This window comes from Chelonia mydas, chromosome 1 (assembly GCF_015237465.2).
Source record: "Chelonia mydas isolate rCheMyd1 chromosome 1, rCheMyd1.pri.v2, whole genome shotgun sequence".
Taxonomy (NCBI): Eukaryota; Metazoa; Chordata; order Testudines; family Cheloniidae; genus Chelonia; species Chelonia mydas.
The window spans coordinates 292297053-292309792 of record NC_057849.1 but is presented as its reverse complement, the minus strand read 5'-3'; the positions used below and the strand labels follow the sequence as shown (position 1 = coordinate 292309792).

The 12740-nt window shown below is 39.6% G+C and overlaps 1 protein-coding gene across 1 annotated transcript in view; it reads right to left on the bottom strand.

The window, feature by feature from the left end:
* The window catches only part of NELL2 (neural EGFL like 2), a 227738-nt gene that overhangs the window by 53518 nt on the left and 161480 nt on the right, over positions 1-12740 (bottom strand). The window contains 3 exon segments of the mRNA XM_037887796.2: positions 553-626; positions 629-645; positions 1985-2107. Coding sequence (XP_037743724.1) covers positions 553-626; positions 629-645; positions 1985-2107 — 214 coding nt within the window.

The window sequence follows — 12740 nt, the reverse complement described above, 5'->3', positions numbered from 1 at the left end:
TTACATAGACCCAAATTTTAAAAGAAAGTTTTTAAACGAGGTTTTGTGGTATCTGTCATCCCCAAGAGATATCAAGTATGAAGAAAGGTTGTGAGAGAAAGTAAAACAGTGGGAAGCATTGAATCCTGTTTTACTGTGAGTTGATCAAAAAGTCCTCAATGAGGATGAATGGGAAGGTGGATTAGTGAACTATAATCACAGGTTGACAATAAGGTCATGAACAACCATTCGCGTTTATTTCTACAGTCATATGATATACCGTCAGTGGGAGCTACTGAAAACTGTTTGCTATGAAAAAGTGAGTGAATAATTATGTTAATTTAGGGAGCGACAGAAGGTAAGCTAGTCAGATGTCATAGGCTGCTAGTTCAAATGTTACAGTACATGCTTTGGGAGGTATATGAGAAAAGTGAGTCATTGAGTTTATCTAACTGCATATCTTAGTACTTTCCAGCAGCAGCTCCCTCTTTTAGGAGGCACCACTAAAAAAATTTTTCTTGGAATTGGCATAAAGATTTTTATAATAAATGAAGTTATCATCTTACCAGTTTTTCACAGTTGGGTCCAGTGAAGCCCTGTGGACAGGCACAGACATTGGAAGCAATGCAGGCTCCTCCATTCCTACAAACCATCTTTTACAAAATGCTTGAAACAGTAAAAGTAGAATGTATCAGAACCTATTAGCTAAGGGCCAGGATTGTATTCAGTAACTGTGCAGGTGTTTGTAGCCCCCCAGCCCACCCCGATGCAGCAGCCAGACACATATGCAATCCCTGCAGCTTTTCTTAATTCAGAGGCTCCAAAAGGTTCAGGGAGGAAGCTGAGTTATGGCCCCCTACCACACTAACCAGATGAGCTGGCAGGGTGCAGAAAGGGGACTAGATTGTACCATCCGAGACATTTCAGCCTGTGCATTGCCTCCTACTTCACAAGGAATTGTCCCCTAGAGGCAGAAACCCTCCTGAGGGCTTTGCGACTCTACACTGCCCCCCAATACAGGTCTGTGCCTATTAGACACAACTGAGCACTAAATCAATTAGCTATTTGATTCTTTGTATTCAGCTATTAGATCCAAACTATAAAAATGGTAATATCACCGCAAGGGATAAAGTGCTTTTAAAAACTGGCTTTACCAATTATTGTCCAAAATCTGTCTCACATTTGCACTTGCGCCTCACACTGATGCCAATGAAGCTGCATCCATTCATTCAAGGATCACTTTCTCCAGATACAAGTATTGGAATTCTGCCAGGACTCTGGGGGTTCTTAGATAGTTACAAGTGGCCTGCACCTTGGCTTTGCATCTATCTGAAATATGGTACCACCACCAGTATGGGACCCAACGCCCTCACATCTCAGTAACTTCTGTGAAATGCAGCACTAGACAGTCTAAAGCAGCTTTGCAGCTCTGTAAATTCAGCTTCTTTGTAAAGTAGCAATATAATCTGTAATGTTTAAGTAGGGTCTGACAGTGGCTGTAAGCTTCTCCTGGAGAGTAAAGGTTTCAGGGGCAACATCTACTTCTCTTTTTTCTCCACTTACAAAAGAACATTACATACGCAACAATATGCAATTCAATCTGTAGTTCATTCAGGTACAATAGCAAGTGATTGATGGTGAATAAATTGCATTTGGTAATAGGTTTTCCTAGCTGTAATGTTGCTGGTTACTGTGGTTATCTTGAATGGGCTACTCTATATGAAAACAAAATTATCTTGGGATAGATACTAAAAGTATTTTCTCCACCATTTCAGAGCTTGCAATTTATAAATGCTAAATTCTCAAACTACTTGGAACTTTGTAAAAGACAAAGTCAATGGATATCGGCCCATGCAATCCTCTTTGTGGGATCAGGGCTTAAATGCTAATGTTCTACAGTGTCATCTTCAAGGTACACCAACAGATTTGTGTTAACCATGACAAGATAAACATTATCAAGTCCAAAGACAGTGCATGTTACAGCCCAGGGTTTCTGATAATTTACCTTTACACACGGTACCATTTCCTGTATAACCTGGCTTGCAGACACAGTTGTGCCCACCCACAGTGTTGAAGCAGAGTGCGTTTTCATCACAGCTGTGCTGATTTGTGATGCATTCGTCGTGCTCTGAGAAGTGAAACAAATGAATGTTATTGCATTGTGACACTACAGCAATATACAAGCTTTAACTATATTTCCATGTAAATAAACCATAAACTCAGCAGTTACTAACCAGGATTTGCATATTGCCCAGAAGTGGGTTAAGCAGTGGGCAACACCCTGAAATTTGACATATTGCTTTCCTTTGTTATTCACATCGCACTCAGTTCTGATCTCTGTTCGGGAAAAAAAGAGTAGCTTGAAAACAAGGTGTCTCTCCTCTTTCAGGGAAATGGGACCTTTTACCTTATGCTGTTCTTGGTTTTGCCGATCAGCACACACAAGCTAGGCTGCTGCTTATGCTTCCACGTTGCTTCTAGCAAATTTGGTCACTGTTTAATACATTTTTATTTATATACCATATGCCTGGCTCTGGCTGTCCAATATAAAACCAACTTCTGCTTCAGGCATGTTCTAATGGCCTCAGCATGGAACTGGGACCCACGAACTCCTGAAATTTTAATTTGGACTCAGACACTTTCTTCTGCAGTCTTGGTAACATCACAAAGCCTAGGTTCCCAATTTGTCAGACAGGGCTAATAGTTATCTACTTCACAGGGCTGTTATGAGAATTAATCCCATTAGAGTTTGCAAAGCACTGAAGTGCTAGTTATTATAACTAGCAATTTCTTTACTAGATATAAAATTATGGGTATACAGAATTTGTTTTACTGGCTCAGACCTCTGACCCATCAAGTCTGTAATTCTGCCTCCTGTAATGACAAAATTTTTGCTTCAAATGACAGTTAAAGCATCTGTGATTCAACTAGCCAATTGTACAATACTGTATGGGCAGAGGAGTGGGAGAGAACTCATCTTCTGTTTGTAAGCATCTACCATGACGGACCCTACTCCTGAGCAGGGCTCTCGGTACTAGCAGAGTACAAATAATAACCCTAGGTAGAATACAAGCTGAGACCCCAATCCTGCAATCTTCACTGAGTTGAGCCTCCCACTGAGTGTAATGAGTAAGGACTGCAGGCACGAGTCTTGAGGCATGAGATTTAATGGCCCTGATCACAGCATGGATAATTAAAAAGGTTATTCATAAAATGATCTGGCTCTTTTAAAAATCCAGTTACAGTATTCGACTGACCTCCTGCAACAGTGAATTCCACAAGCTAATCTCATGCTGGGTGCCGTAATATTTATGTGGGATCAGTCCATTATAAAAAAGAAAAAATGTCACAACTATGCAAATTAGGCACACAAGTATCAGTTGTGCTGTACTGATATCCTGGCTTTTTGTCATTATCTTAATGTTATTTAAATATAATTTAAGTTCCTTATTTTTTTCATTCCATACAACAAAACAGAGTAACAACTATGGACCTGTAAGAAACGTATTATTTACTTGATGCACAAAAATATCTTTCCATGCCATTATGATGGTCTCTTGGGTTGTAGGAGATGTACAGCAATACTTCACAATTACTGGGGTTTTCATTGCAATGTACTGAATTTTACAAGTTATCTATCACATTCAGCCAGGAAGTGTGCCCATCTGCACTGTTCCTTGGAAATGGTGGGGTAGGCCAAATACCTTTGATATCATTCGAACACCCACCACTACCCTAGAATACAGACAAACGTATACTGGAGAAAAAGGGCAAGTCACAGGTTGCAGATCTAGAAAGGGTAGTACAAAGCAGCTGTTGGGGAGAGCTCCAAGAGGTTGTGGCGGCATCCACAGCTGCTGAGTCATGGAGCTGTTGTGGTTTCCAGGCCAAGAAGACTTGGCCCTAAACTCCAACTACTTAAATATTTAAGTATTCCCACTGAAATCAATAGGGTAATTCATGCATTTAAGAAACTAATTGGGGCCTCAGAGTACCTGGTATGATGTATGTCCTACAAAGAAATAGAAAACTACCGTACTTTTGAATGTTGTTTAGCCCAGAGATTACATTATAATGGTACTGTATAGTATGTGGACTCTTAAAAGTGGTATTTTCCTTTAAATCCACGGTTATAGATTAAATAAATACTATAAGTAATAAAGTTTGGATAAAAAAAGATTATTTTTTTGCCTTGTCTTTTTCTGACTCATTCAAAGTGAGAAAGTTCATGTCAAAATGGCCATTATTTCTCCCAGATCTGTGGCTAAATTACCCAAAATTGTGCTAGATTTTTCTCTTTTCAACTAATATAATACACTATTCTTATAAATGATTTTCAGAATGAGGCTTAAGGGTATGTCTACATTTGCCGGTAGATCGGTACTGCTGCAATCGATGCAGTGAGTGTCGATGACCTGCTAAATCCCTGGGAGAGCACTCTCCCATTGATTTGTGTACGCCACCTCCTGGAGGCACATAAGGGAAGTCGATGGGAGACGCTATTCTGTTGACACAGCGCAGTATAGCCACCATTGTAAGTGGATCTAACAACATCTACTTCAGTTACGTTATTCATGTTATTCACGTAACTGAAGTTGCATAAGTTAGATCGATTTACCACCGTAGTGTAGACCAGCCGAGATATTGCTAGTTTAGAAAAAAATGTGTAAGAGCAACAGGAAGATTTTAGATTCAGTTACAGAAAGAGACATTTTGAAAAGTGTGGGGGAAAATGGGTTTTCATGTTTTATATTCCATCTAGATTTCTGACTTTCTTTGATCTACATTTAGTGCAAGTATATTATTTTTAAAACTGTTTAAATTTAAGGCTCGTTGACATGTCTATATGCTCCATGCTAAAGAGTGGAAGTTCTAATTGGTTGTACATGGCTTTGTCATGACTTTGGTGCATGGTGCATTAAATAAATTATTTGGGGGGAGAGTGGTAAAAATCTCATAAAAAGGAGGGTTTGTATGCATTTTTTAAAAATTGAATCTGTCTATAATAAAACTAATGTCAAAGTTGTCTACCTATATTTATATATAGATCATAATATAGCCTGACATATAAGATAAGGACTATCAGATAATACACGTTTTAAAAACTGAATACATGCATATTTATGAAGGACTGTAATGGCATTTTGTTGCTTAAAAGCTAATGAATTCTCATGTCCGTTATTTTGGTTTCTTTTTCTAAAAATGTTCAATTTAAATAAAGAAAGACATTAGAGGGATTTAGGTGAGGGATCTCACACACATAACAAACCATATGTTGCAAACAGCTGATGTGAACGTACATCACGAAGCAAAATAAACTTTAAAAAAATACTTTGCAGCTCATCTTTAATACAGTTTCTTCCATTTGGTAAGTATAACAAATTCTACACAAATTAGAACTGTAAATACAGAACAAACATGTTATTTCTTATGGAAGATGTATACCAGGAGTTAATATTTAGGCCATTTATTTCAAGCACCTTTAGAAATAATGTGGCAGATTTAACAAAAACTAATACTTCACTTCACTACACATCATTATGATGATGGCATGGTCATGCCATTTACAACAGTAATAAAGAGTCAAGGAAATAAAATTACTTTTGCAAAGAGATTTTAATGATTTACAAATCTGAATTTGCATAAATGCACTTTCCATAAAGAGCAAATGCACTGGTTTCAGTGATTACTTCTAAAGCTATATTATCTAATACATCTAAAATCCATTTAACACTGGCCAGAATTCTGTGCTCAAGTGCATTAACATTCGTAATATCTCTGCTTTGGGAATCAACAGAAGCTTTAAATATGGTATTCATGTTGATTAAGCTGTTCCTAGAGTAATGGACTCTACAGAGACAAGAACCATTTTAGCTCCAGAATTCAGCAAGCTTTTGCTATTACTTCACAGTGCCAGTAAGTGCATATGTATGTTCCATTTAAATCCTTCAGAAAACAGATGCCTTAGTTAAAGAAATATAAAAGTGTGACTATGCAAGTTGTTTCCCTATGTTTACATAAGTTAACTGCACAGCTGGGCCACCTTTACTGATACACTTTATTTCATTTTACATCTTTAACAGTACTCAGCACTGTATTTCAGAATGGCTTCTCTTTGACAAAATGTTATTACTTTGCTCCAAAAGACAGACTACAAAGTCCTGAACATAAATAAAGCTGATAGTGACTCCTGATTGTGGAGGTAAACAGCAGGAGTTGCAAGGGCAAAAGCACTTCCTCATAGGGATAGATCCCCAGCTGGTGTAAATTGTCCTAGCAGCAGTGACTTCAATGAAGCTAGGACAATTTACACCAATTGTCTCAAGTGGCATGGAGAGTTCTGAAAAATGAAGGTAGTAAAATCCAGTGTTCTATATACATAAGAGACGTTTCACCCTTCCCTTCTTTTCCTACTCCCATGCTCCTGTTGACTCAACTTCTTCATCGTTCCCCTTACTCCATACTCCACTAATAAATATTTAAAACAATTAAAAAGAAATATGAGACTAATATGGCATTTGTCACTCATCACACTGCTTATGTGATGTGACCCTTTTCCATCTCCCTACTTCTCCTTTCTGTATTTAGATTCTTTAGGACATTGACCCATTATTCAAGATGGTGGAAGTGTGAGAGTAACTATATATAAACAGGAGGTTAAGATTGAGAGTACAGCAGTAACTTAAGGGTAAAACACATTACTAGGATATTATAATTATCCCCGAACCAAGTACAATATTACCAATCCAGTAAATTCGATTTAAAGTCATACTAAAAGAAATCCAAATGTGTTAAGGAATGGAAATGCATAAACGAGGCACACACATAGCCTTAATTCTGCCCTGTAGTGATGCCCACAGTAACTATTAAGGCATTTGTGCTTCTGGGCCCAGATTATGAAAATGGTTTTAAAAGACATTAGGGTTTTTTTCGAGTTTTTTTTCATATTTTCCCTCTTTATCGACGTCACAAAATCCTAAATGTCTGTGCTTTAAGAGTTCCACATGTGCCTCACAGTGGAGCTCAGGACAATAGGGCCATGAAAAGCCTTTCACGCCCTGATGCCCAACTAGAATGAGGAATCTTTAAAGGGCAGTGATAGCTGGGCCAAGTAATCTACCACATCCAATCTCCCTCATACCACTGACACACAATCAATAGAATGTTCAGGATTGGCTGAGTTACCTTTGATGTCATAATGACAGACCTGTGTAAATAATAGATTTTTCAGTTTACTGGCAATTCCTTTCTCCTCCCCCGCCCCCCCCCTTTTTTTTTTATTTTGAACCAAAAATGAAATTTTCTGTGAACTGAAAAGTTGAAAAAAATGCCATTTCGGATTGATTTCAATGTTGTTTGACCCAAAACAAAATGTTTGGTGATTTCAAGTATTTAATGTTTTTACATTTTTAAAATAAAACTGAAGGAAATTTTGAAACAGTCACTTTGAAATGAAAAACTGAAACATTCTTTGGATTTCTTTGGAATTTTTTAACACGAACAATTCAGTAAAACTGATATGAATGTATGCAACATTTTGGTGTCACTGAATCTGCATTTTTTGCCAACAAGTTTCAGCTGACAAACGTCACCCAGCTCTAATAATGATACTGTTTGAGTGTCGCCTGAACTGTTTGACCCAAGCTGGTCTGTAGCCTGTGTAATCAAAATAATCACTAATAATTTAGCTTCATTACAAGCTAATTCCTTCTTGTATAGCTCATACATAAGATTTAAATTAATTTTAATTAAACGGAATAACACAGTCTCTTCAAACTTTCCGGAATTAGGATCATTTCGGAAAAGACAGACGTTACATTTCTTAAAGGACTCAGTTTTAATTAATTTTAACTCAAATTAATTAACAGTTTTACTAATAAATGCGCAGAAAATGCATTCTATACTCAAAGAGGGCAGTAAGTTTGAGGATGATATACAGTCCTGTATTTTTTATGCATAAGCAGTTGACCCCCCTGCTTTAAGTGCAACATGAAATCACTCTCAACTATGGCATCATGACGAGGGCCACCATAATGTCTTTGCAGCATAAATAATAGTAATAGTAATAAGTGATTCTGGCATGGTGTGTGCCTGAAATGGTTTTTTTCTTTGTAGCCATTTAGAGACCATTCTGATCTCTGAAATGCCATTTGTCTGTAATTACTCAGTCCATCATTGTTCTTCAGGGAGAACAGGTGCCATTCTGCTCATCCAGATGTCTGTGTCTCTTCGTTTTTATTTATTGGTTTACTTACTTATTCTACATTTGGAGTCAATATAACACCAACAAAACACCTAGTATAGGAGCCACTAGCAAAACTTCTGGAGAAAAACCCTATCACTGGACACTGTAAAAAATCAGCAGCCATTTTCACATCCATTATCAGAAAGATTCAGGAGTTCACAAAACTCAGTACTAATGAGAAGAACAGAAGGGGAGAACATATCACCAAATGAAAGCCGTAGATTAAAGAGCAATCAATAGGCTGAGCAATAACAGGTCAACAAAGGGCAGTGGGAGGGTGATTGGAGACTGGGAGGGGCAATGACAAGGCAGCTATTCTTGGTGGCTGGCAATATTAACTGAGAGGGGGTTTCATGAGTTGCCCATGTACAGCTTGTCCTATCTCAGTTGAGGTTAACAAAACTCATGTACATATCGTAAATGAATTATGAATTCTGTAACCTTGGTTTCTCTAACAACAGAAATTGATCTGCTGCATAGCCCTGAAATTGACAACACCTTGGCTGAGAGGCATCAATACAGTTCAGGGCCAGTATTGGGGGTGGGGGAGAACCATATGGAGCACCAGCATGGAAGGGGAATTTATAAATACAGAAATGCAGTGGACCACTCATTCCTGTCCTCATAAATTTTAAATAATTGCTCTATATACTGACGCTACCCAAGTGCCATTTTTAACCTCACTGACGGGGAACTTCCAGCCCTGCTGCCTGCCATGCGTGCACATCAGTAACATTAATAATATCTTTAGCTATCAACATGATAAATCTTTATCTGCCCACTGACATTCTTTGTCTGAAGTGAAGAGAAATCCTAAAGCTTTTGGTCTAGTAGTGAAACCCCCTGCTAAAATATCTCCCGTCTCTAACCCCACATGATCCTTTCTCACTAGGAAAGCCTGCTTTGCTTTCTACCTCCACGAAAAGATAAGAAAACCTCTTAAGCCAGCTAAACCTAAAAGAAACGTTTCAGTATTATCTTCAAATACAGCCTTTCCATATGAAATCTAAATCCAAATCCTCCTGAACTGTGCTCTTTGAGAATGTAGTCTAAGAAACTCTCCACAGATTTTCTGGTAAAATGTCTTGTTTCACTATGAACTCTCACACTCAGAGAAAAGACAGGGGTGGCTTCACAGACCACAAGGCCTGCTGCAGCAGAAGGATTTGTTCACCTTCTCACTGTTTTGTGTCTCACAAATTGGAGAAATAGATAATCCTCATCTAGGAGTCTCTTTGGATCATGCCTTAGTGACTCTAATTATGGATTTTATGGCACAGTGAGAGCAGGATATTTTCCAGCCTCCTCCGAAACACTGGACAGCTAGTGTGTAGGTTCACCTTCTTACTCAGGTTAGGATCCCTCACATACCATCTGTTACACTACACCCCATATTCTTTATAGTAATATTATGACATGAGTATGGCATAATGATATATTTTATGCAAGACAGGTTCTGTAAGATATAATTGAAAAGGTTATGATTTACTGAATATGATTATCCAGTTGTATGCATGTATCATTTTGGTATCTGAAGTTAGGAATATTGTCTATGTATCTATTTCAAATGTGTTTACACCTGGGGAATGCCCACTAGGCAAAAGACTGTCAGTCTAGATGGCTGGCTGGGAATGGCCCATTCAAGTCAATGGACCATTTGGGAGAACAATAGGTCTTAGAAGAAGCTAATCTCCCACCAGGGAGCTTTCCTGAGGACGCTACAAATAGCCTCCGAGTCAAGGCTGCTATGACACTACAGGGGCATGTGACCAGATTACCTGGTATTGGACTCCATCTTGGAATTTCCGTGTTTTTCAACTGAAAGGTGTGGAAACCAAAGGGCTCCTGTCATATGCAAAAGCTATTTAAGGCAGGGGAGTGACATTATTGTGGGTTCTTCACTGACTCCCCACGCAAAGGAGACTCTTGGAAATACCTAAGTAACAGGGACTGAACTGGGGGGAAGTGCTGGACCCCGGCTAGAGGGTTTCTAGCCTGTGAAAGGAATACCTGGGGTTTTTAAGCTGCAAGCAAGAACAGCTGGCTTCTTAAGAATCTCTGCAACCAGCTTAAATTATGATTTAGGGTGAGAATTTGCTACTCAAATGCAATCGCTATAATATATTAAGCTTAGACTGCGTTTTTGTTTATTTGCGAGGTAACCTGCTTTGATTTGTTTGCTATCCCTTATAATAACTTAAAATCTATCTTTTGTAGTTAATAAATTTGCTTTTGCTATATTACACACCAGTGTGTGGGAGTTATAACTTGGGGCAAAAAGCTGTTGTATATTCTCTCTCTACATTGAGGGAGGGGGTGAATTTCATGAGCTTACGCTGTACACATCTCTGTGCAGCGCAAGATGGTATAATTTTGGGTTTACACTCCAGAGCGGGGTGTGCTCTTGAGCAGCTGGGCAGTTCCTTAGCTGTAGCCTCCCCATGCAAAGCTGATCACAGCAGCCTGTAAATTCTGCAGCTGGGTGTGTACCTACCTGTGTGTATGCTGGTGAAAGAGCAAGTTTGGAGAGCTTGGCAACTTATCATAGCACCACAGTGTGAGAGGGAGCCCAGGATGGTGGGTTAGGGGGGCTCAGTGGTACACCAGTTGCAGGTGGCACCCCAGGGGGAACCCATCACACCATCCTTGCTCAGTCACATGAGATGGGCTTAGGGCATACTCTTTGTTTTCTCTTGAGCCCCCAATGTAACCTGGTGGTTGCCAGAGGACCTGGTGTGTAAGCATTCTGTGGTGTCTCCCCATTCATGAGCCAGTTTTATGACTTCCTGGAGAACAGGAGAGCTCTAAAGTGTTCCTTATCTCACCCCACAACAGTTGGTTGGGGTAATGACCGAGATGCCTCCACCTAATGTCAACCCTCCCAAATCCCTACGTACGCAAAGTTTGTGCTCACCTTCTCCATTTAAATGACACCCAAACAAGTAGCTCAAGATTATTGCAGCTCACTGGAAGGAATGGTCACATTACTCAAGTACCCCTGTGAATCATCTTCTAGTCCTGGACTAGCTATCACCCTAAAAAATTCAATAGTAGGCATTGATGCCAAGAGATGTGCTGCCAGAGCCAGGGTTAGTGCTGCAGGAGGCTGCCTTTGCATCTTAGGCTACTCCTTATCAGCAGCCATCAATGCTGCGAGAGAGCTGGTGGCTATACCTCTGGAGGCTTTAAGTGGTCTGGCCTTATGGGAGGACACTGAGTTCCACCAGGACTCTTTGCCTGGGTTCAGAGGTGTTGGTGCCAGCTTTCGTGCTGATTTTGGGATCTGCTTCAGAGCTGTGGGTGTTGGTAGTTTCTGGCAGACCGGGCATTAAATGAGGCTGGCTTGTCTGCTAGCCCGATTCTGGAGCTCATTTCCTCAGCGTCTGATGAGTCCTTCATGGACTGTTTCAGAAGATGGCACTTCAACATCATGTCTTGTGATTTGTGTGTTCTTGCAGAAGTTGATAGGTACAACTAATATCAGCTCAGTATATCTGATTCTTCTGAACAGAATAGACAAATCAGTCCATCACAACATGGTCAGGGTTTGAAACCTGCAGGTTTTGAGTCTGCTTTATTAAGTAGCTCTATACAGGAGTGGGTTCTGTGCAGGGTCAGCAGGTATATGGCGGGGGTCTGACAGTCAATACTCATTTCAGATGGGCGAATATAGATCACGGCAGTCATATGTCAAAGGATTAGAAGAGTTCTAAAAGTTTGTAGAAGACTTTTGAGAAGGTTTAGCCAAAGCTAAGAACTAGTGAGTCAGACACTCGCCAAATTGTTTTGCTGAGGAAACTGAGGGGTGTCATCCCCCTCCCAATTCTCTCATATGTGAGGAGGCTCAGGGCATACACACAGCCCCAGACACGATTTCAAAAATCTGATCTTGCACACATGAATACCTGCAGAATACCTTTCAGGGATCCAGAAAGACACCTACTCAAAGAAAAAGAACAGTTATCGTCATACAGTCTTTAAACCAGGACTCCACAGCCTGTTGATGCACTGCTTAGAGAAAGAGATCACAGTCTCATAATCACCCTTGGCTTTGCATTCACGTTATTACTCCTGGCTCTACATCCCCTGAGACCACCGTTAGATGCAGTTTCCTTAAGGAACTCACTAGTGATTGTCCCTAAACAACAAAATCCAGGACCATGTGGGTTATTTTTACACACACAGAGACGCGCGTGCGCGCACACACACACACACATTTCTATATTTGGTAACACATACACACACACACAAAAGCAGATTTTATTGGAGAATTATAAAAATACAGAGAAAACGTACAATAAAAGTCAGTTAAACAAAAATATCGTTACCTAATACTATGAAAAGCTCCATTAAACAGGACCAAAACTTAAGTTACAAAGTATTGTTTGGTCTCAAATACTCAAAGTGTTCACGATCAATCCTTACAGTTAAGAAACAAGCTAAAAACAAACCAAAACCATTTTCCCTGTGAAGTATTTACTTTAGCTCTACTCACATCCCAGGATGTGTTTGGCTC